Source organism: Apteryx rowi, unplaced genomic scaffold (genome assembly GCF_003343035.1).
Source record: "Apteryx rowi isolate R43461 unplaced genomic scaffold, aptRow1 scaffold_216, whole genome shotgun sequence".
Lineage (NCBI taxonomy): Eukaryota > Metazoa > Chordata > Aves > Apterygiformes > Apterygidae > Apteryx > Apteryx rowi.
Genome location: NW_020448486.1, coordinates 1,013,386 through 1,037,763, shown reverse-complemented (window position 1 = coordinate 1,037,763; position 24,378 = coordinate 1,013,386). Strand labels below are relative to the sequence as shown.

Below are 24,378 nucleotides of genomic sequence, written 5' to 3'. Positions count from 1 at the left end.
CATCTTGGGAAAGGCACTGACTTGCCCTAAGTCCTGCCATGCATGCCAGCATGTGAACATGTCATGTAGACAATTAATGGAGTTGGGGTGAGGACAATCATGAGAACACACTAAAAGAACAGTACAGTCATGCTGCAACAAACAAGATCTGTTCCCCTGAGGCTACATTTGTATGAGGAGAGGGAGGAAAAATATGATATACTTGGAAAACATTCACTACAGCAGAGGACATGGAGAAGTTAATCCAGTCATGCCCTATAGCTTACCTTTGGTGCATTACACACTTTGTTCTGCAGGCCTTTCTACAGCTTCACATTATATAGTCTTTCACAAACTGGTCTATAATTGGTCTAAGTAAAAAAAAAAAAAAAATACAAATCTAAATTCTACTCCTAGATAATCACACCCAGCTCCAAAGAAGGCAATTTCAAGGATGATGTCTGGGCTTTCAAGACTTTAATCCTAACATGAATATATAGACTTCAAGCGCAAAAGTTATGATCTATCCTGATCCTTTCCCATACTCTGTATGCTCAGGTCCTAAACACTGTTCAGGCCTGTCCACAATCCTAATTTTACCATTTTCCACTTTAGCACCATGGGCTGGAAGAAAAATTTAAAAAAAAACAGTGACATTCACCATGAGCTTAAAGAGCAGAAAAATTTTCTCATCACCAGTGGTTTGTTGGCTGGTTTTGGCAGCTTGAAATTTGCTCAGCACTGCTCTTAACTAAACCCAGCAGGGAGTCACTTAACAGGGCTTTGGGAAGTGTCAGAGAAATTTGGCCAGTCTAAAAAAAGTGCACACAAACACAATGAAGGAAATCATTGGAAAATTTCTGATAAGAATCCAAGCCTATTAAAAACTGCCATATTGAAGAGAAAAATGAACATATATTATTGCACTTGGACTTCCAGAAGTCATGCTTCAGAGGTATAACAACACCACTCTTTGATGTTACATACAACATCCTCTCTATCACATCATCAAGCCTTAGAAAGCAGACCAAACATGTTTCTTACACTATTTTGCAGGGTTTAACAGGAAGTGTTAGGATTCAGACTTGGACTCTGCAATTGTTCGTTTACTCTTTATTTATTTAAGAAGGAAGAAAACCCTTAAGTAGAGAAGCTCATTTCAAAGATACCTTGGCAAGCCATTGCAGTAGTTTCATACATTCTATCTGTTATAAAGCATGCATCATGAAGATACACCTAATTAAGATAACACATTATTATCCCAAAATCCATATGTCAGATTTGGCATGGAAGTCAGGAATGAAAAGTATCTGACAGCTGATTGTGTCACTCTTTTCTTGTCAAGATGGCCTATTATCTGAGGAAACTGTAAATTCTAAATATTGGTGGGAGTGACATAAAAAGAACAGCAGCTCCAAAGTAGCTGCAAATGAGCAGAAGGAAGATTAAATGGTGATGTCACCAGCAAAAGCATTCAGAGCATGACTTTCCCAAATTGAATGCATAAAATAGCAACACAGTTGTGGGGGAGGAAGATTAGAGAACCTGAAGCATCTGTTTTAGCATTCTCCATCCAAGGTAGCTGCATTGCTTTTATTCTTCAGTTGGTTATGTCTGATATTTTGGCCTATATCCAACTCAGTGGGGACCAGCAATTAATGAATTCTGACCAGAATGAAACAAATGTCCCTTTCATGTATTAAAAATCTACTTGTCTCTCAGAGCTTCTCTCAGACATGTTTAAAAGCCCAGTAACATAAATTAGYATATGTCAACTGATTTCAGCGTGTTTGAGAAAATGATAACAAAGRAGCAACAACAAGTAACAATAAATCACAGACTAAAATGACAGAATATGGCACTCCAAAACCCTTCATGGTCCTTCCTCATCCTGATCACTGCCCATTGTAAATTATCTTACAATATCAACAAGGCTTTGAAAACCTGCTCCAGCTAAGACTTATTGTCTTGCACCTTCAACTTTCACAGCAGTCAAAATGGATGGAGTGCTCAGAGGATTTTGCAGCATTTGATCCCTGCTCTGCTCTCAGTAGAAGTTCTAACATAAACATACRATGCTTGCAAAAGAGCAGAACAAGCGAAAATTTTTATATGAACTGTAAGATGCAAACTCTATTTGAAAATGGCTGTTATTTGAATGTCCTTGATAAGATAGCTGCTAGTATACTAAACACATTTTTCTGAGCTTTCAAGCAGCATTGTACCTTTTTGAAATGGAAAAAAGCATATTCTGCATCTGGTGAGCAAGACATTAGGTAAAGACTAGATCATCGTGTATGGGGAACTGTTTTAAAGCCTATTAAACCTTCATCTTTCACAGCAAAATCTCAGGGTTACAGGGTTGTTTCAGGTTAGGCAGTCTAAATCATTATTGTTTACCAAGTATTTTGTTCTTCAAACCAAGAAGGAATTTTGCAGGAGTTTTTGGCATTTCGCCTACAAGATGACAAAAGGGTCATTAGCAAGCACTGGACTGAGGTTCGCCAGAGCTAAGATCAAGTCCTGTCTACGCCACAGCCTTTCAAAGGACACTGAACAAACATTTAATCTCTGTGCCTCGGTTTTCAAGTCTACAAAACAGGAATTTCTTCTACCTCAGAGATGTGTTTTGAGGTTTATATTCATTATTTAAGTAGCCTACTATTAAGTAGTCTGGTTTTATGGGCACCATCATCAGGGTGAATAAGCAGACAGATAAGCCCACAGCCGCAGCATAAAAATGCAAAGGCTGCTGTAAACAAAGGGTAAACACAAACTTTTCTTTCAAAYCTACAGAAAGGTTGGATTCTAGAAAAGGATGAAGACTTAAGATTAGATTCATATTTCCCTATAAGCTGGCTTGTTACCAGACAGATTTTCAATTTCAGAGGAACCTACCACACATTTAAATGACAGGACATGTATGGGATCAGTCTTTCCATTCACACACCAGTTTTCCCCATGCCTATATTTGATTTCGACATTTAACAACAGTCTGCACTTGCCTAAAAGCCACCCACATGCTGCAGCAAGGCTGCATACGTTTTTAATTTGGCTTTCTGAGTTAGCACACAGTCTCTGCAGCACTCCAGTCTTCCCTCCAAAGGGCTCTGTCACAGAGTCCTACAACACCTGCACAATTATTTGTAGAGCAAAACAGGCTCACTAATTTTGAAAGTATCAAATAATGTTGTTCTTTGGAAGAAAAGTATCACATGTAGGATAGAAAACAAAACCACTCTATAAACCTTCCTCCATCTGTGCTATTCATGAGCTTGCAATGCCCCAGGACCCTGACAATACATGGGAGGATCATAACGTCAAGGGCTTTTGTTGAAAGCACTGGATTCCATTTATTTTAATAGGCAAGATTACTGTATAGTGTATCATTGAAATTAACTGGATCAACTTTTCAAAAGCAGGAGCCCAGACTGTAAAAACAAACAATGTGCTTCCAGTCTCTAACTTCTCACCTGAAAATCAAGTCATCAAAAAAGCACTTTGATATTGTAGTCAGCTCCCCAGTCTGTGCACCTAAAAATAGTTTTCAAGTCCCTAACTTGCTCCCCTCTCTCCTTTTCACTTATTTGCTGGCTCAATTTGCATTCAGCATTCAAACTTCTGCCAATGGTATATCTAGCTTTGATTAGACCTGGAAGAATCACCATTTGTGCAGAACTTACAGCGAGGCCACAGGGAGGAGGAAGGGAGAAGGTTGTGCATGATCTTCTAGTAAGAAACAAAATCTTATTTTTGTCTCCATACATTGCATGAACTTTGCAGACTTCTGTGTTTGACTGAGTAACTTTGCATTCCTGTGATCTAAACTTAGCAACCTCTCAGTAAGAGAGCCAGAAGGAAAAGGCTCTCCAAGTAGTTTTCAACTCTGTATCAGTTATTTCAAGAGTTCCAAGCAGCAAGGCTGCGTTAATATTAAGGTAGATCTCTCTAAGCTCAGTAATTAGTTCATGAATTAAATGTTTCAGGTCTCATTTCATCTTTAACTTTCCATTTGTCCCTAAGCTGTCGCACCACATTGCTTACTGAAGGCGAGTACTTCTCCCCTTGCTAAGAAAAATAAAGGTACTGCCCTATTAAACAAGCGTGTGTGGACTCTGCATACGTGTGCATGCACACACCTTGATAGTAGTATTTCATTAGTCCCAACTGGAAGGGCAGGTTAAAAAAAGTACCAGAAACCATACCTACAGTCTGACATATCTATAATAGTTTGCAATGCTATATCCCCTTTTCCACAGCACCTATCAATATGCAATACTCTGCTTTACTGGAAAGCTTGGCACAAAACATTCCTGACTCACAACAGTTTCTGTTCACTGTACTGACCAGAGGCAAGTCATACCTAACAAACTGCCATAAAATACACATACACACTACTCTGGATCAATGATTTCTCTGTTAAAGGATGTTACTCTGCAATACAGCTTTAAGTTTTCAACTTTGTCATATTTTCTAAACTCTGATCTCTTCAATTTACTTTCAGTTATGTGACATTCCCCTTTAGTGGAGTGAAAGCATGCATTAGCTAAACAATGTGGTTTGGATTTAGTGTTCCCATGCATCATCATGAAAATGTTTGTCTCAGCAATAGTGTCATTATTGTTACTGGGAACAGCTGCTCTACCATGTCTTTTGATTGCAGAAAGCAGAGTATCTCCCTTCTCATACCAGTTTACAAGCAGGGTAATTAAAGCAAGGCTATCAAATACAAGGTTTACGAGTACATAGTGTTCTGTACCTGGCTTCCTCCTACCACGAAGGAAGCTGAAAGTGGAGCACAGCAAGAACAGCAGCAAAATAAATATTGCAAATATAAATGTAGTTTGGCTCCCTCCACTGGTAGTTCTTTTGACTCTGGACAGGGAACTAATCTGAGGCAGAAATCCTCCTCTCAGGTGTGGATCTCTAGCARTTCAGCTTCATTAGACACAACATCCTTTGACCAAGAATTAGAGCAGGGGGGTCGCTGTTGACCAAGTGGGTGTTAAATATCTCCGCTGAGTTTCTAAAATGGAAAGGCCTGACACTCCTAGCTCACTGAAACAAGTCTTCATATCCAGCTCTGCGTAGGAGCTACAGCCCCACCGGGTTTACCAGTACTGTCACAGCTACTACTCTGTGCTCCACAGGCCTCATACAGCTTGGCTCATGCAAGCTGTACATTTTTAAGGAAATTGCACACAAATTAAAGCTATTCACATGATTATAGATAGGATAGATAGGCTCTAACTCACCTTTTAGAACAAGATCTTCAGAAGAAATTAAGCTTTTTGTTTTAAGATGGATTTTCAAATAAAATCTGTTTCCTAGAATATTAGACCTTTTTAAATCTCTTCAGATGGGAAATCATGCTTTCAGTCACTGGTAATGACTACTCATTTCTGGAAACCCAAACCTTTKTGTGTATCTTTTCAACTACAGGAAGAACATGGTGTTTTTGAATATATTTCTTTCCTGATTTAGAACACTAAGTTCCATATTCAAAAGGATTTCCAACTTTGTTCTGAAAATGGGAATTAGGCACTTTGAACACTTTACTTATGTCAAACAAACTTAGCTTGGGTAAGGCAATTACATAGTCAATACACTCCCATATAGCATATCAAAACTTGAAATAAAACAACACATGGAACATAAAAAGGAATATGGTAAACTACAAGGTTTTCTGACATCTCTACCTACAATATTTTTTACTGAACTTTCTTTCTGAACCAAAAAAAATAATTTCCATCAACCACAAATGCTGAAGTTTCAGTAAACTTGATGGGTGGGAAGAGATGGGGTYTCCTAGGTGAAAAAATACACACAAAAATGCAGGCACAATGCCAGAAATGTCACATCCTGTGCAGAAGTAGCAGAAAACCAAGTTTTACCCAATATATATTCTGTAAAGTCAGCTTACAGTCAGAGACAGTGTGGTTTCTGCATAATTACTTTCTCCCAATCAAACTAAATCAACCAAAAAAAATTTTCCTTCAGCTGAAAGATACACAAACAAAATGCAGAGTAATGGCTAACAGCTGTATAGGTAAGTGTGCAAAGGCAAAATAGGGAATTTCAACCTTGAGCCTTACAATAGGAGAGATATGTGTGACACAGATCTGAGATGTTCAGGCATGAAGCAAATGGTTCATTTGTTATGCTAAAATTCCCAAACAGGTTACTCGGTGGTATTCGTCAGCCCAGTAGCCTCTCCAGGACAACTGTATCATAGCTATGTTCAAGGCAGAAATTAAGATAGCCAGGCAGTACTCCAGCTTCTGCCTCTCTGCACTGTGTCTCGTCAGAGGAAGCGCAGGTGACAAATCCTGGTCTCACAAGCCATCAACATCCACCTGCTTCTCTTCAGTCAATACTGGGAGTATTTAACTGCAGTACTGAAACCCTGTTCCTTCATTTTCCTTGGCAAAAGTGAAATAAAGGCAAAGGAAGCCACCAACATCAGAGTAGTTTCTAGGAGGTATGTGTCATTCCTCAGTGTCACAAACATGGAGGGGACCTACATATATTATGGAATAAACAGTATCTCGGAAGAACGCATCTAAGTAGACAGCATGTTATTATCTGTCTTGGTGGAAGAAATCAGAGAGTGCACAAGTGTCACAAGAGCAGTGACAGGTGGAGGGAAGTAACCACAAGTGGGAGGATGTACAGAGTGGCAGCAAAGGTGTCACTGATGACCATGAGGTATCATCACCTTCCATGTTATATTCCAGCCATTTCCATGGCCAGCGAAAAGAAACTAGTTACCTACAGCTTTCCTCAACAAATCTTCCATGTCTTCTGTTTTACTCTGGTTTACATTATAAAGTAACCTCTGGCAAAAGAAGGTGGAGCAGCAAACCACAAGTGATGATGTGTCTAATCTCTTCGTCATGTCACAAAACTACCTCATTGCCCCACGCTGGCGCTACACCAGAACATTGTAACATATGTGGAAGTGAAAAAATAGCTCTATTTTTCATTTTTGGTCTCACAGAAATTAGGCAGAATCATAACTCTCTTTTCCCTCTGGAGGAGAATCTGGAGCCACAGACTAGAGCAGCCAAAACAAGAGAGAGCCAGGGGACCTCCCAGGCAACTTCTCAGTATGCATTTACAGCCTCACACAGTGTCTCTGGCACAAGCCTCCTGAGAAGGAAGACAGTGGTGCTATCCTCAGGTCTCTCTGAAGAATGACCTTCACCTGGGGTATAGTTGCCTCCCTAGCCAGGAGGGCATGCAGTTTACAGCTCTCAGTGGACTCTGGACTAACACCTTCACAGCAGGCCAGCTTCCTTTCTGCAGTTGCTGGGAGCACGTGGGGGAGGCATTCCAGCTACCGTGCAAAAGAATAGCTTGTTTTATTTTGATATGCAAGTATCATCATCTTTGTGGGAGAAATGAAGGGGGGGGGGAGGCAGGCTCTGAACCCTCCGCATTGAATAAGTTGAGCATCCTTATTGATTCCATGCACCAAGTTTGCCAGTTGCATGTTCCTCAGACTGAGTTCTGCGAGGGTTTCCCAGGCATGCACAGAGTGCTGCCTATGGCAAAGTGTCAAAAGTATTACTCTAAGGAAATCTTTGTTTTGGAAAGTTGCTTCTCAGCTACAGTTTGCTTCCTCTTTAAAAATTTTTAAGTCAAGGAGTTTTCTTTAGTAATTGTTTTTGGTTTTAGTTCTACTGCTTACTCAAATGGGAACGATAACAGCTTCAGACTAAGGTCACCCATGTAAAAACATGTTTGGTGATCTCATCTTAATCCCCAGGTAACCATCCAGATCACAAAGAGTAGGAGAAAAATCTGGCCTCACTAAGCAGGGCTGGAAAGGTTGTGTTTTGTTTTAGGGTTTGGGGTTCTTTTAACAAAATCAGAATATCTGGGTGTTTGCTACAGGCCAGCACAGAGGTGCGTTTGTAGACCCATGCAAGTCCACGTCAACATTGCTTGGACACACGCTTTGCTTTTGTAAGAACTGACATCGACCTTTTCTTTTCAAAGGGTCAGTATCATTTGTATGTATTAAAAAAATAACAACTCTTTGTCCTTGTGCAGCAACTCTCATCACTACAGTTGGCAGGTACTGAATATCTTTTGCATTCAGTCCAAATTTACAGTGTTTCAGCCATGCTTATTTCTTGAGAATAAATGGCATAGAAACACACGCAAGTGAGAAACAGTATTAAAAAGTCATAAGCTGCTGCTGCCTTCATGTAAGGATCTTGCAAGCTCAGCAGATAGCTCACTTCTTTTCCTTCCTTAACTCTTTGCCCCCCCCCTTTTTTTTTAACATAATACACACATTTTTGTGCTAGAAAAAACACATCTGAGAATCAATACTAATACCCTAACCAGTTCCAAGAAAAACACTGGTGCAAATATTCTTGCCTCTTCCTCATCCACCTTTCTTAAAACATGCCAGCCAAGCTACATTTCCTTCACTTTAAGCATGGGGCAGTGGCATTGTTAATGTATGAGGTGGAAAAACAAATTATTATTTTTCTGCCCTGTGGCCAATGTCACCTCCACATGGGATTGCACTAGATCTCATACAGTATGAAATTCACATTTTTTGTCTTGGTCTTAACGGTTACGTGCTGCTAGAGCTGTAATTTTATGAGTAAGATGGAAAACCCTAACTACTTATGGTTATGAATATGATAATTCTATGACACATCACATTTTTGAAGGCTTGTTACAGAGGATGGCTACAGAGCATTCCCTTCATGGTGTTGTTGAGAGGCCAAAGTCAAAGAGCAAAGTCACTCGTGGTCTCTACCCAGGACAAAGGCACCCAGAACTCATCACCCAAGTTCTCAGACTGCTGGACACACACTGGGGCAAGAAGACTGTGCCATCAGCACACCACAGTGCAGTACATGCTCCCAGGCAACCCCTCCTTATGGGTTTCACTAGATTAAGCAATAAATATTTACCCAGTCAGAAAACCCTTTGCCATTTCTTCATCAACTATTAAAAGCATTACCTTGGTTTTACTCAAATGGTCGAACAGCTCATTTATGCTAGAAGGGTCAGAGAAGAGGCTTTTTCATTCACCCCATCTAAGGCTCTAATAGTATTTTTTGACAGACAATAATTCTAACAGAATTTATTCACAAAAGAGCTCTGGGGACTAAGCAAACCACAACCTACCAGGATTATCAAGTAACATCAAATTTTCTATAAAGCTGCTTCTCTTTGGGATGTGATGACAAAGTTTCCCTTCCGTCCTTTTGCTTAGTTCCACACAACTCTGCTCTGCATTACAAAGCACAACAGTATTTACATAAACTCAGCATACTCCTCAACAGCCTGGAACTCTCACTGCCAGGTATTTGGTGAATTAACAAGGAAATGGTGAGACTATAAATTGCATTTAAAGGGAACTTTGGCTGGATCAGTTGTTAGCATATTTTCTAGTTTTTTTGCCACAGACAGCTGAGAACTAAAAGAACACATGAGTCTATGGTATATAACATCTTCCTGTTGATGCACACTGTAGATTGTCACCCAGATATTTAGGTTTTAGTGCCTTAGCATGTCTCTTATTAATAACATTTACAATAGCATCACCATGAGGGAATAAGTATACCTATATGATAGTGCACTTACTGATGCCGTTACTCCTTCAGATCACTGCATCCCAAACAATCTCCACTGTAGAATTCTCTCATTCCAAGCAGTTATTTCCCTTCCTAAAAGGTTCATACAAGTGTTTCGCCTGTCAGTGAAGCAAGTTCACAATTTTTATTAAATATTCACTCCTTTCACTTCTTCATCCTCCAAAGCTACAGCTGACTACAGAGCTATGAGGTCGGTTGGTGTGATCCAGCTGCTAGTGGTTCATCCTTAAAACATTTTTATAAAGCAGGCAAGGAGACAAGTCCTAACCAAATTTCCACTGATAACACACTGATGACTTTTTTCTTATCCAAATTAATGGAAGAAAATACTTTTACCCACTCTTTCTTTCTCTCAGATAGCTCCCAACTGGCATCCAATTAAGAGGATAAACCAGAAGTGGATTAAAAAAAATTCTCTACTAGGAAAGATGCAAGAATACTGTGATCATTCAGAACAAATGATACTATGCAGATTATGAAAGACAATGATATTAAAATATAAAACTGACAATGTGTTTGTACTATGGTTATTGGAAGCATAATGGGACTTTGTTGTGTGAATTCCTGAGCAGTTGCATATGCATCTTCTCCTTTCCTCTAGGATATCCAAGGTGGGAATTAAGTCATTGCCTGTTCTGCTCGTGACTCACCACTCAAAGGACAGTCCTAAGGTACATTGCTGAAAGGATGGATTTAGTCTTGTAAATGTATGAAAGAGTACCAGCAAAACATTATTTATCAGGATATGGTTTTTAAGAGTTCCCAGCATAGCAAGGACTCCCTTAGCCCAACTCATGTTTACAGTAGAATGTTACTTCCAGTGATTTTGTTGTTTATCTAGTCTGTCATATGATTTGCATTAACTCATTTCCTGTAAAAGCACACACCAGTAAAATGAAAAAAATGTAAAGAATGAGCAGGCCAACTTCAAACTGACATGTGACATTTTATGAGCAGCTAGATCAAAATCCTCTTAAAAGACTATTTTAGTGAACATTTAAGGCTCTGAAGGGCAATTTTCCCTTTTTCTGAAATTCAGTTAAGGCAATTTCATTCTGTTCAAAAAATCCCTGATGCAATAGATAACCAGGACTTTCAAGCTTTCCGAGAGTAAGGGACACCTGCCATTCATGCCAAGGAAAGTAGGAGCAAGCTTCATATCCATCCCACATAATCTTGATAAACACATACATAAAGAAAACATCTGAAAAATGGCTGGAAACATCTTGTAATATCAATTTGATGGTGCTTTTACCTTTTAATAGTTCCCTGGAACACCTCTGCTTGGCCTGACTTGGGCCTGTAAACCACTGGGAATCCACCATGGCTCGTACTTCCAAGAAGCCGAGCCAACGAGGCAATGTTTTCCTTTAGGTAAAGGACTCTGACACGAGGTTCCATGACGTCTCTGGCAGAGAACAATTCCAGGTTCAACCTGAAAGACACAAAGCAGACAGCCAAAGAACTATTTAGTAAACAGGAAATGAGGCATACTGTACCACGTTAGCATTTGATGAGTTTATAATATGTTAGTAAATTACTTCAGGATGGAAACCAATCTGTTTTATTTGCAAATGTAAAAAAAACGTAATTACCCAATAAAAGTGCTTATCAAGCATTGCCTCTCCTTGTACAAGATACATGACAAATTCAACCATATGCATTACATGGTCATCCTAGACAGGATATTGTAAGACTCATTTATCAATTTTCATGACTTTTCTCATTAAAAAAAAGATTCTTAATCTGATCTGAAATCCTCTGGAATTCTGGCTGAGATCATATAGTTTAAAGCTAAGTACTTCAGAGAAATTCAGGCTTACTCTCATTATTGCAATATTTTTTTGTGGCAGTAGCAACAGGAAGGCTGGCCCTTCCAAGATTTTCACAAATCATACGCTATTTTTCCAATATTTTCTAACAGTTTCCAGGTTCTAGGCAAGATTTCAGGAAACAATGCATGAACATACATTAACTGAAAAACGTGTATACCCACTATTTCTGAGAGTAGGGTGGAATGAAAAATAAAATACGAAATTCAACAGTAATTTCTACGGAATTACATTAGGCCAGATTCTGATCACTGAGGTCAATGAACTGCTCTAGTTGTAAATTTGTTTTATATTTTCTATTTTCAAAAATACATTAATTATTCTGATTATCATCTGGACACAGCATAAACCAGAATCCCCTGTTCAGACAAGGGCTGACACAAACCACAGACAGAGACAACTGGAGCATAAATTTGACCACATCCTGTTTTACCAATGTACCTTTCATCCCTGTGGAAAAAAAGCAACTATTTCCATATGCTGTTAATTATTGTCCCCCCTCCTGGGAGACACAAGGTTATTTTTTCAAGCCAGTTACTGTGATGTCTTGTGAGGTGTCTAGGAGTGACTGAACTGAGAAGACAATGCACTTCATAAACATGGCATCTACACAGCTGTGAAACAAGTTTCTGCTTCTTCTAAGCTGAGATGTTTTTAAATGAATCCTGAAAAAGAATAGTCTTATATGCACTGAATCACGTCATACCCATCCTCCATTATATGAAACAGACAGCAGGCAATGAAAATTTGGAGCACCATCTTATTATGGATCCACATTTCAAGAGACTGGAATACCATCTTATGGATAAATGAACCTCTCTGAGCCATATTTTGTCACCGACTTAAAGTGACTTAAAATTTGCTTGCCTTAAGCTTTGTCTACACAGACCATTCACTATACTACTACTAACAGTACTATACCTAGCATAGTCAATACAGCGTGAAAACATGATTAATTATAATAGATATTTCCTGCATTACTTGAAGTATGTGCAAATCCTGAATGATTTTTAAGATCAGCAAGAGTAATGTGAAAACAGTTTTACGCTACAGCAGTTCCTACAGTGTATTTCTTATCAGGACATAGGTTTCCCATCTTCATAACCTTCCAGTTTTGCTCTATTGCATGGGAAGTGAATGTTCAAATTATGCAAAAGTCCATGAAACATCCTTAGGCTTTCTCAAATCAGTCATTTCTATAAGAACAGATAGTTTGTTGTACAGTTCTGTGTTCTCGGTTTTGTCATCACCATAAAGTGTCCATGTTGTCTATGGTAGCTATAGGTCAGCTTTTTCAGACGTAAGAACAACACACTAAGGACTGGTGCTGATTCACTGCTCATTGTCAGTGGTGTTTCTTTCAATTACTCTGTCTATTGCTGTAAAAAATAATATTGCTTTAGGGAGAGGGGGAAAAAAGCATCGCCTTCAGGAATTCCCCTATGCAATCCCACTTTCCAGTTTCCTGAACAAGCCAGGACATATTCTCTTGAAGTCCAGGGTCTGTACTCTGCTACTCTTCTTCCTCACTCCCCTCAGGATCTTGAACTCCACTATTTCATGGTCATTGCTGTCAATGATACTATTGATGATCACTACTCCAACCAGTTTTTCTTAATAGTGAAGAGCAGATCCAGCTGTACATCACTCCCTGTTGGCCCATGCAGTATCTGTATCAAGAAATTATCCTGGATACCCTGCAGAAACCTCCTTGACTGCTTGCATCCCTCCATGTTGCTTTTCCAGCAAACATCAGGGAGGCTAAAGTCCCCCTTGAAAATGAGGATCTGTGATCCAAAGACTTCCTCAAGTTGTTTAAAGAAGGGTTTGTCCATTTCCTCACCCCAGTAGGGCAGTCTGTAACAAACTCCAACTACAATGTCACCCTCGCTGGCTTCTCTTCTGACTCACAAATTCACAACCACAACCTTCCATCCCATGAAGAGCTCCATGAGTCTTAGCTGCTCCTTCATACAGAAAGGGGCATCTCCATCTTTCCTGAAGTTCTTGTATCCGTCCATCGCAGCACTCCAGTCATGCAAGCTGTCCCACCACGTGTCAGTTATTCCAACAATGCTGCAGTTCTGTCATTGCATCCAGAGCTCTAGTTCCTCCTGCTTCTTTCCCTAAATGCAAGCATTTGTGTACATACACTTGAGGCAGGTGTCATTTTGCCCTGTTTTACCATTCCTGAAGCCTCTTGTTCCTGTCACACTGCACCCTTTACTTTTGACCTCTCTCCACCACTACCGCACTTAATTGTGAGTTGTAATCTCCCTTTCCCATTCTTCCTAATTCAAAAATCTCCTCCTCATCTTGGCCAACCTGTTAGCAAAGATGATTTTCCCCCCACTCTGCCACATGGATCCCATCTCTCCCTAACAGTCCTTAACTGGGGTCCCATGGTTGTAAAAGCCAAATTCATGTCGACCACTCCAGCTGTACAACCACTTGCTGACCCACAGGATCTGTCTGTTCCTCCCCAAGCTTTTCTCCTGCATCAGCAGGATTGAGAACATCTGAGCCCTCATGTCCTTGACCCTCATCCCCAGAGACTTGTAGTCACTCTTGATACACTTAAGGTCTTCCCTGGCAGTGGTGCTGGTGTCCACATGGATAAGCAGCAGGAAGTAGCAGTCCAAGGGCCAGACAATCCTCGATGGTCTCTCCACAGCCTCCCAGATCAGAGCCACCAGCCAGCAGAAAACCTTCATAGACAGCAGGTCAGGTTGGCAGACGAGGGCCTCCATCTCCCACAGGAGGAAGTCCCTCTTGGCTACCGTTTGCTGCTTCCTCTTGGTGCTGCTGCATGCTTCAGGCTTTGCTAGTTCAGATGCTTCCCCAGGCATGGCTTTCTACCCCAGGCATGGCTTTCTCCTCCTTGTGTGTTACCAGAGCACTGAACATATTCTAAAATTGTAGGTCTGAAGGTGGAAAAGCCATCTTCCTGTTGGCAGAAGTCACAAGCCTCCAGCCTTTCCCATCCTAGGAGTCTCTTTCTGCCCCACACCACCTACCACAGTCTCTGGCGGCCCCTCCTTCTGTGCAGCTGGGTGTTCAAGCTCTGGCCTCTGAAAGTCTCTGTGAAGATGCTGTCAATCTCTTCCATCTTGTCTTATGTTGTACAGTCTGCTCACCTCTTCCCACAGCTTGGTGACACAGCTCATCACCCAGAGCTCATTTCCCACAGGCAAGGACATTGTTTCCCCTGCTCCAGCCCCAAGGAGAGGCGCCAGGCACTGCCTGCAGCCCTGGACCTGCAGAGCTGCCCCATCCCTTGGGAGCTCTCTCTCTGCTGTGCTGTGGTAGTTGCTTCAATGGTGCTGGCAACCGTGCTCTGTGGCACATCACCACCACTGTTGCTGAGTCACACGTTGCCGTCAGCAGAGTCTCTGGCCTCTTGTCCCTTTGATGCAAACTGCTGCTTCTGAGGGCTGCCCTCTGGGATCACCACTCTGGGCCTGATGGTTACATAGTTCTCCTCCTCACACTAGTTAAATTTGACCCTTCCTTACCAGGGTCAACTTTGCCCAGCAACAGCTGAGATTCAAAGACAGCAGAAGAAGCTCCCAGAAGAGCCAGAAACAGAGCATGAACAGTGAACAGGAGCCTAAAAACCACCCTGGGCACCTGTATGTGCACTACTCCACCAATGGCCACGCTTACTGCCAGTTTGTGTTTGCAGTCCTCTGGCTCGCTGTGCTCCCTAGGGGCTGGTAAATGGATGCTGTGCCCAGGCACTTGCCCCTCCTGGGCAAAGCCCCCACCACCAGCAGGTCCCTTCTCATGCAACTACGACCCCCGAGTTCTCAAAGGCTCCCCGAGCGCTCTTTGCTCAGCTCGTGAGCACCGTCACTGCTGCGCACTCCTGCTGCAATAAATCCCTTAGTTTCACAATGCAAACTGAATTTCAAGCAAGGCATTTCATTTACCATTTTGAAAATGCCTTTTTATATGAAATAACCACAGGTACTTACGTTTTGATTGTATCTTGTAGATCTTTCTCACATGATTAGATTCACCTCAAGGAGAGATGCAGGGTGGTAGTCACACTACTAAAATAGTTCTAGCATCAATTTTTATTTTATAGGATGTGTGAGAACACTTTTTCCTAAAATGTAATTCACTACAGTAGCATAATGTGTTAGAGTATTAAGACTATTTCACAAAAGTTACAATATCCAAGTTTCGGGTTCTTTTCAGGAAGCGCACCCACAGCTCTGGGTATCACAGGGAACAAATCGGCCTTATGACCTGAATAAGAGACATTCGTTTGGTAAGAAGCCAATATCCCTGAATGGTAAACTGTCTTGGCATGATTCATGGAAATGTAGTTCGGGCCCTGTTGCTATTAAATTCAATGGAAGTTTTCCCATCGAAATAAATTGTTAAGGGTCTAACCATAACAGATCTAGTCATAACATGGAGGTTTCCTTAGACAACATTTGGTTCAAGAAAACTTGTCTTTTCTTAAAAAGTAGTTTACTCTATATTTCATGCAAATTTAAAATGATTAAAAGAACTTAAAGAAGGGCGGGGAGGAGAAGCACAATGCTAACTTAAATGCAGTCCAAGGACCTAGGGGGATAAGAATACAGGCAGCAGTGCTGCTTGCTTGGATTTATCCGCAAACTCGCCTTTGTCTTTTTTAGCTGTTGCTCCAGTCCTCCTCTTTCTGTATTGAGAGTGTTTACCTATTGACTAGCCACAGGCCTTCTTGCTTAGACCAGCCCTGAATTTTATTTGGACTTCTTGTAAACCATTGTTTTATTGCCCTGACTGGCTATTGCATCTTGTATAAATAGTTCTCAGAAGTTCGTTGGGGGTTTGCATAATGTTTGAAGTGATTTGTCAAGAGCATTTAGGCAGCACGGTCAGAACTCTGAACAATTGCAAGGGTGGGTTGGGTAGCTTAAAGGAACACTATCAAGTTGGAGATCATTAAAACTACTTACCTGTGTTATAAAAGCCATCAATTATTAGAACGATTCAGTTCTAGTATCTTCTATTCAAGAGTTTTCTAAGACTTGGAGTTGTTTTTTTTTTTAATACACTTTACTTGGACAGAAAAACTAAACACATTTCTTTCATAAAGCCATTCCAGTACAGAACCAACCATACTGCTGTTAAGACCTGTACATTATAAATATAGTTTATTMATGTTAGCTTTCTTTTTCTCTAGCATCTTCAGAGAAATCCCATTGTGAAAAAACTCACAACATTGCAGGAAGTTGCTTACATTTAAATCCAAATTCTTTTAAAAAATAAAAATAAAAAAATTTCTACATACTGGTCAGAGGTCCACCAATTTTCTTTTAAGCAAGCCATTTGGTAAAAGCCAACTATGAAAAGGCTTTTACAAAACCTACATGCCAATATTGATCTCACTATACAGCAGAATAGTATATATGTACTACAGAAGGGCTAATCATGTGCTGATGATTGAATTCAGTCAGAGTTTTGCCATTGATTTCTGTGGGAAAAAAAGATTCTTTAAGTATGCTCACAGAATACCCACTGAGATGAATATATGGAAATTAAAATCTCTAAAAAACCAAGTTATGCTAGAAAAGGACACCACTTTAAATTAACTTTAAAATTGATTTGTCCCACTCAGTGCTAACCCCTGAAATAGACACATTTAAATTGATTTTAAATTAAATTAAAATCAGTAAACGCACAGTGTAAATTGATATCAGTGTATGTGATGTGCTTTAGGTTAATTAGATCTATTTAAAATCAATTTTCAGTGGAACTTTGCATGGCAGACAAGGTCTAAGACTCCTCACTATCTCTTTTTTTTAGCTGAACACTAAATCAAGGGAGAAATTCTTCTGGTTAAATAGGAGCCAAAAGTTTGGCAGAGTTCAGTCTCTGTTCAGTATATCTACAAATATTTATATTGACTGTAAGTAGACAAGCTTCCCAGCATCCACTGGTCCTGGTTCCCTCAATATCCTTAAACGAGGGGACATTTAGCTACTCAGTCTAAAGGCCTTTGGCCAGTACAGCACTTATTGCGAAATGTGTTGTTTGGGTTAGCTGAATGTCTCTGTCACTTGTTTCCCAGAGAGGATTTGAAAGTTATATATGTTTAGCAACTACCGTATGCAAAAGACAAATGGATTTCCACATGGTCTCATGATCTCCTGGGAAACTGTCTCTCTCTATGCCTTGAAAAACTGCAGAACAAAAAAGAAGCAAACCCCCCCCCCCAAAAAAAAAAAACAGATAACAAAGCCTTTGTGTTTTGGAAAAGTGATGGATTTGTTGTTATTTTTTGGAATGTTTATTTTTTTTCTGCCAAGAGCTTGCTTCTCTGTTCCTATATCCCTTATGAGGTTTGTCCCATCAGCATTGTCAGGATAAAATACTATCAAGCTATAAAAATAGCAGCTCCTCCTCACTTTGTATAGATATAATTGTTTGTGTAAGGGCATTTAGCTTTAAAAAAATCAATTAGGCTGTGCATGAAACCTAGGGGTAAGCAGGTGAAAGATCACCTGAGTGGATCTGTATCCTGGAATTACTCAAGTGACAGCTTAAAAGCTAATATCTCAGTGCTCTACATGCTGAATTGTTACAGTCTAGGTAAAAATATAAAGGACATTGTTCTTGACTTAGTTTGCACAGTGCATATCCAAAAACAAATTCAGAAATGTAACTAGCCATTTACAGATTTAGTCAGGTAAAACAGTATTAAGTGGAGCATGGGCATCTAAACACTCAGAGCTATTCACAGTGCCTGCTCACTACTATCACCCATCCTGAATACATCTAAATTCAATTGGTATTGGTATTGAGAACCATGCATTTCCCCACACGAGTAGCAGCATGTTTAGAAATATCTCAGTCCACAGAAGTAGCTGTCTAGCACTCATCTACTCTCAGACCTCACATATATATTGATAGCACTATAAGTCTATAAGCCACTACAAAGCACTGCACCATGGCCATTGAAGGCGTTCAACAGACATGACCTGGTGTCCTTCTTTCTTCAGGAGACTACATTTGGCTGAAAAGTGGGAGATTAGAAATCGTTTCTCACCAGCCTTTGGGGATCCAAACCCTCACCTGGGATCTCCCAAAAACAGTGGATGTTCCAGCACCCAGGCTCTCAGAGAGCTGGGTAGCAAACATTCTCCTGGTAAGGTCACCCACATTGTCAGGAAGGCAGGATCCAGGGAAGCAGTGCTTATCAGGCTCTTCAGAGACTATAAATCTGTGAATTTTTATTATGAACTAAAGGTCACTACTGGTCATTATATTCAAGTATACCTCAAAATTTCTGTTAGTGCAACCCCCTTCTCAGCTCCTGTACTTTTGTGCAGTGATCCTGAGCCTCTCTGCAGGTTTTTTCACTAACTGGGAGTTGCTAACTACCTATAGTTGCTGATGGGCACACAACTCTTGGAAGGCCCAGGCAATCACTGCTGCAAGTATGAACGCTACAAGTGTCTAGGAGGGACAAAGCCGCTGCCCAGAAGCATAGGTAGTTAGCGGTTCCCCAGCTGGTGGAAACAATCACTTTGGACTTCTCCCCCAATTCCTGTTCAGGGTTGTGGCTGTGCTGTATACCAAAGGGCAACTCTGTGATGCTAAGTGTTGAGCTGAGGACTGCATAAAGTTGATCAGTAGAAAATGCTAGGCACAGGAATATACTTGAGGCCCTCCCGCTCTCCAGAGGGGTCTGTAAGATGCCCCTATATCTAGCTACACAGTATTTTCTCTCCACAGGTAGAGACCTAGTAGAGAAAAAGTCCACATTTTACCTAAAAAAACAAATGATTGATAATATTCAACACCTATATACAAACTATATGTCAGAACAGACATCCATATTTACAGATCATCATTTGTATCTGTAATACTCATACACCTATGAATGTGTATAAACGTATACAGAGAGAAAGATACAAAGATGGATTACCGATCTTGACGTGCAAGACAATTTTACATATATATGACTTATTACTGTATTCAGAAAGGGAATGATTCAGTTATCTTTTCATTCTCCAAATTATTATCTGAGCCCATAAGAATCTTCTCTTAAAAAAATGTTAAGTCTGTGTAAAATCCATCTGCTCTGGCATTATAACCAACCAGAGGCAAAGAAAGTTATTTCTCAAAATCACACCAGTACAAGCTATTTAAATTCAAAGAAACGTTCCAAACGAACTTCCACAGGAATAAAGTGAGAGAATTAAATTGTGCGCTAAAATATATACCTCATGATCTTGCTCATAATTGAACAAATGGGGAAATGAATGTTCTCTGGATAGATCACTGCAGAGCAATTTCCAAGGGAAATTTGCAAAATATGAAACTGGCTCTTGCCGTTCAAATGCAATAACATGATGAGTTTCTTGCAAGCCTATGCCAAAAAAAAAAAATCCAAACTGGAAAGAAGAGAGGAAAGCTCCTATGAGAGCATTTTTATAAAAGCTTCATTCAGGGCCTCCACCCTCATGTACTGTACCAGCCACCTTAGCTTTTCTGCTCTGCCTGATCCAAGAAAGCACCGACTAGTGTTAGAAATGCTGACTTTAAAGCTTTGGGGAATGGATAGTGATAGCAATATATGTTTTAATAATCAGCCACAATTTATCAGATGACCTTTTAGGCAAAATGAGGTACAGAGATTTAGGCCTAAAAGACTATAAGAGGAATAAAGTAAAGTAATACAGATGAAAAAAGTATGAAAAGATGGATTTCAAATAGCTCAGTATCTCCAAGAGTCAGGCACTTTCTAATGGAAAAGGGTAGTCTGGTTATTAAAACATAACACTGGGTAACTGGAGATACAGATTATTTCCTGTTCCCAGCCCAGTAAACAGACATTTTTGACACTTATAACCAGAATTTCAAGCAAAGGCACTTCTCTTTCTAGCTGTACAACAAACTGCCTTAGAAAAGACATTTAACCCCTCAAATGTCAGCATTCCCATTTCTAAAACAAAGTTAGTCCACTTGTCACCCTTATGTCCCAAGCATATTGGGAACCATAATTAATTACTTACAAAAAATACTGCAAGTTATTATACAGCCTTCTACATATATTCTTCATACTAAAAATCTTTCTTTAACTAAAACCCCTGCTCTCTAAATACCATTCGCGTTTTTGCCTAGATTATGACTTACAGCAAGGAAGCATCACTACAAATGAAGGATATGCGTGTACTTACACCCCAGTTAAAAACAAGATCAGTGTCAGTACTACACTCTTCTGGAAATTAAGTGGTGATCTATCTGCACCTGACAGTGTATTTATAATGAAACATTTATTTATATATATATATATATATATATATATATACACATATATCCCAAATTCTAGGAGGGGATTTTATGAGTCTGACCTGTTTTCTTTCTTTCGTTATCTCCAACACTAGGACTCTCTTCAGCCTCCTCAGGCTCTTTCCGTCTGCTGCCACTTTCATCTCCTATTCACCTACTGTCACAAATCCACTTACCGAATGGCAGCAGCTAATAAAACTATGCTTATGACTTTATGGCTTGCCATAAAACTACTCCATTCTGTGCCCCCTTTTTGCTGCACTTTTGCTATGGCTCTGCATATATTCAGTGTACTGCAGAACAAGCTTCCCTTGTGATTGTATGAAACAGCATTTAATGGCTTTGCAAAACTGATATTATTTCTGAAAAGGATATTTCATTTCTCAAATGTGTAAAAATTCATTAAAGTATTTTGTGCCATCTGTTTCCCCTTTTGCAAATAAATAATTCTTTCCATCATGACAATCCCTATGACAAACTACTAATATTTATGAGGATGTAGCAACACTCTCAGGAACAGAAAAAGTGGCCTAGATGTGAGTATCATCAGCAAAGAGAATTAATTTCAGCTTGAGGTGAACTCGGAAGTAGTCCTAAGTGCAATAGTAAAGATACTATCCTTATGTGAAACTCAAGAATACTGAAATGTCAATATAACTATTAAACGAGTGGATGTCATTATTCCAATATCCAACAAAGTCTCCCAGGGGACTTTAGCAAGCTTTGAGTCAGAGCCACCATTACTTGAATGAATTCAAACAGTTGTTGAACTTCATGAGAAGGGGTTTGTGCGATTAGCCGTTCCACCGGCACAGCTGGATTTCCGGTGGGCTTGGCTGTTTTTAAGTGGAAAGTGTCAGTATCTGCCAGCTGGAGGCCAGACACCAGAGCAGACTTAACCAATTAGTGGAATACCCCATCCAGCGGCTGGCCACGCTCTGCATGCATGCGTGTGTGTGCGTGCGCGTGCTCCACCTGCATGCTACCACATCTGAAAGCTGCACTGGGGCCCATACAGGCCACAGGTAGCCTGTCCTCTCAGGTGAGCCAAAAGGGAATCTCCTTCTTGCTGGGACAGCAGAAGCCGTGCTGAGTTTCCCGCAGCTGAAAGTGGCTGTGTGCATGTTTGACACATGGGCCTATAGGAGGTTGGACTGGCTCATTCACTGTCAGTCAGTTAAGTCTGAAATACAAGTTATTAGTTCCATATGCCGCTACAGTGCATTTCCCTCTGTGGAAAGTGTGCAAAGTCACTTCTTTCAGTTGCACAGGATTCCCCAGAAATGGAAAACACATCAAAAGTTGGTGTGGATTTGTCATCCTCCCTGAACATCAAGCAAGCTGCAGCGGTAACTGAGACATTTGTGGAAAGAATTCTCCATGATCCAAAAAGATTCTGTCTTACGCTGACTAATGGCACACTGACATGCAACGGCTGACTCACCATGCGCCTTAAAGCAAGAACCACCACCTCACATTAAGTTCCCATCCTTTGTCACAACATGCCCAACGCTTGCATCAGTCTTGCCAACCACATTACGGTCCCATTCGCACTCTAACCGGGACTTTGCTTTAAACAGGGAGGAGACCTGCCTTGTGACGGGAACTAAACTAGGCTAACTGCTTTAAAACTCACTCATTATATTTGTTCTGCCTGTTGGTGCCCCCAAACTCTCTTCCTAAGGTTTTCCACCAACTGCACCAAACCAGTCTTTCAAATTTTTTTAAGGCTGTTTCCTTTAAAAATCTCACGACAGAAAAACCATTTTTTTTGTCACCACTTCTGAGCTATAATAGAGCAGGTCACAAAGCTGCATCTATCTGAGAATTTAGAGCATAACATTTGCATTCACATTTGTAAATTCAAAATGTTTTCCTCTGGCACACAGTGATCATGATCTACATATAATCTTGGTAGAACATGTTATTTAAATTTTGTGTATTTCAAGGGGGAAAAATCCAGTTTAAGTCGTTCACAAAAAAATGGAGGGATGGAGAGAATTCAGACCAAAGCTGAGCTTGCAGTCTTTGGATGTATCAGCAAGTATCAGTTCTCAGAGCCTGAAAATTTTCTAGTGTAAAACATTTCACACTCATGGAAAGGTATTTGTACAAATATACAGGCCCTGTGTAAACATTATAGTATTTACAAGCTTCTCCAAGGATTTCAGTGGGAGAGTTCATTGGCTCTTTTTCACTATCCTTGTTGTTATTTTTCTGTATTTAAGCTTCTATTCTATATATTTTGTTCTGAGAACTGCAGCGACTACCAATACACTTCCAAGTGCAGTAGGTGAGCAGTAAGGTATTGCTCAGCCTCTAGTCCTTCCTATCGAAGGAGGGTCCTGCTGGCAAGGTCTCTGTGAGATCCCTCTCAGCCAGCTACCAGTGCTTTCTCATCCACTGCTCTGTGTAAGGCAGCAGCTCTTACCCTTGAGGGCACAGTGCCAGCTCCATCTCTCATCCTAGACATTTTAGGAAAAAGAATAGCTAATGGTGGGAAAGGCTTATTTTAGGTTGGAGGAAGGGTCATGTCTGCTGGTATTTACTGTAGTATGGGAAGAGTAATTTATTTTATTTGCTCAGATTCCACTCTAAAAATAAACAGCAAGGCAACCAGAATCTTGGGCACCTTTATACAGTTTTACCAATCTAGATAATTAAAGTTGCCTTAACTGATGTGGTATCTTCAGATAGTAACCTCCCTAAACAGTTGTCATTAAAGTAGGTCAAAAATCAGCTTCTAGCATTCACAAGAAATTTTGCCCTTACATAAGGCCTTTCATTTAAGAACCTGACAATACTATACAAAGATAACAGAAGCTAAAGGCCACTTGAAACATATAGGCACTATTTTGCCTTTTGTAACTGAGAAAAATGAGAAATAAATTGGTTTGACCAAAGCAATATAATGAAAAGGGGCAGACCTGAAACAGGACTGTGGCTCCCTTGCAAGCCCCTATTATTCCCATATAGTCTTCCTCTTTCTGTCTTACAAGAATATTTATATTAATACTAATACATGGTTTACATGTGACTTTTTTCCTAAGAGACATTATTCAAATTTGAAAACTGAAATCACTTTATATTAAATTTTAAATTTTGCGTGAACTTTAACATTAAAAAATTTGGAGGAAACAGCATCTCTGAAGATTAAGGCTGAAAAGGCCCATTAGTTCATTTTTGTAGACAACTATGCCACTGAGTGTGGTTTTTCACCCAAATCCTGTAAAGGAAGATAAGCAGATCTCCTGCAAACTACAAAGCTAAATAGCCTTGTTCATCACCACCCTTCAGATAGCAAAAATTACATCAAAAATGTTAAGTATTCAGATTAATATACAGCAGTAACTGTGTCTAGCTGGAAGTTCACCTTCCATTTATGTTCACATTAAGACAGCCTTCTTCACACAGATTCATGCCCGCTAAATATTCACCTTTTTCAGGAACAGTTCTGGACAATCTGAAACCAAGCATAGTCTGAAGGCCTGAACACTGTTAAACAGTCTAATGTTGGCCCTTTTCCAGATAAATAATCATGTGGGAGACAGGCTGGACTTTCCCACAGATTTCTGTGGGAGCTGTGGCAGGGCAGGAGGGTATGATAAGGCCTTTCACCCATCCCATGGTAGCACCACCAATCC

General features: G+C 40.2%; 1 protein-coding gene across 1 annotated transcript in view; it reads right to left on the bottom strand.

Annotated features, from left to right (window-relative positions):
- Positions 1 to 24,378, bottom strand: part of LOC112965429 (chloride channel protein D-like) — a 79,192-nt gene that overhangs the window by 5,668 nt on the left and 49,146 nt on the right. Inside the window, exon 13 of the mRNA XM_026064397.1 lies at positions 10,861 to 11,040. Within this exon, the coding sequence (XP_025920182.1) occupies positions 10,861 to 11,040 (180 nt within the window). The remainder of the gene's footprint in view (positions 1 to 10,860; positions 11,041 to 24,378) is intronic.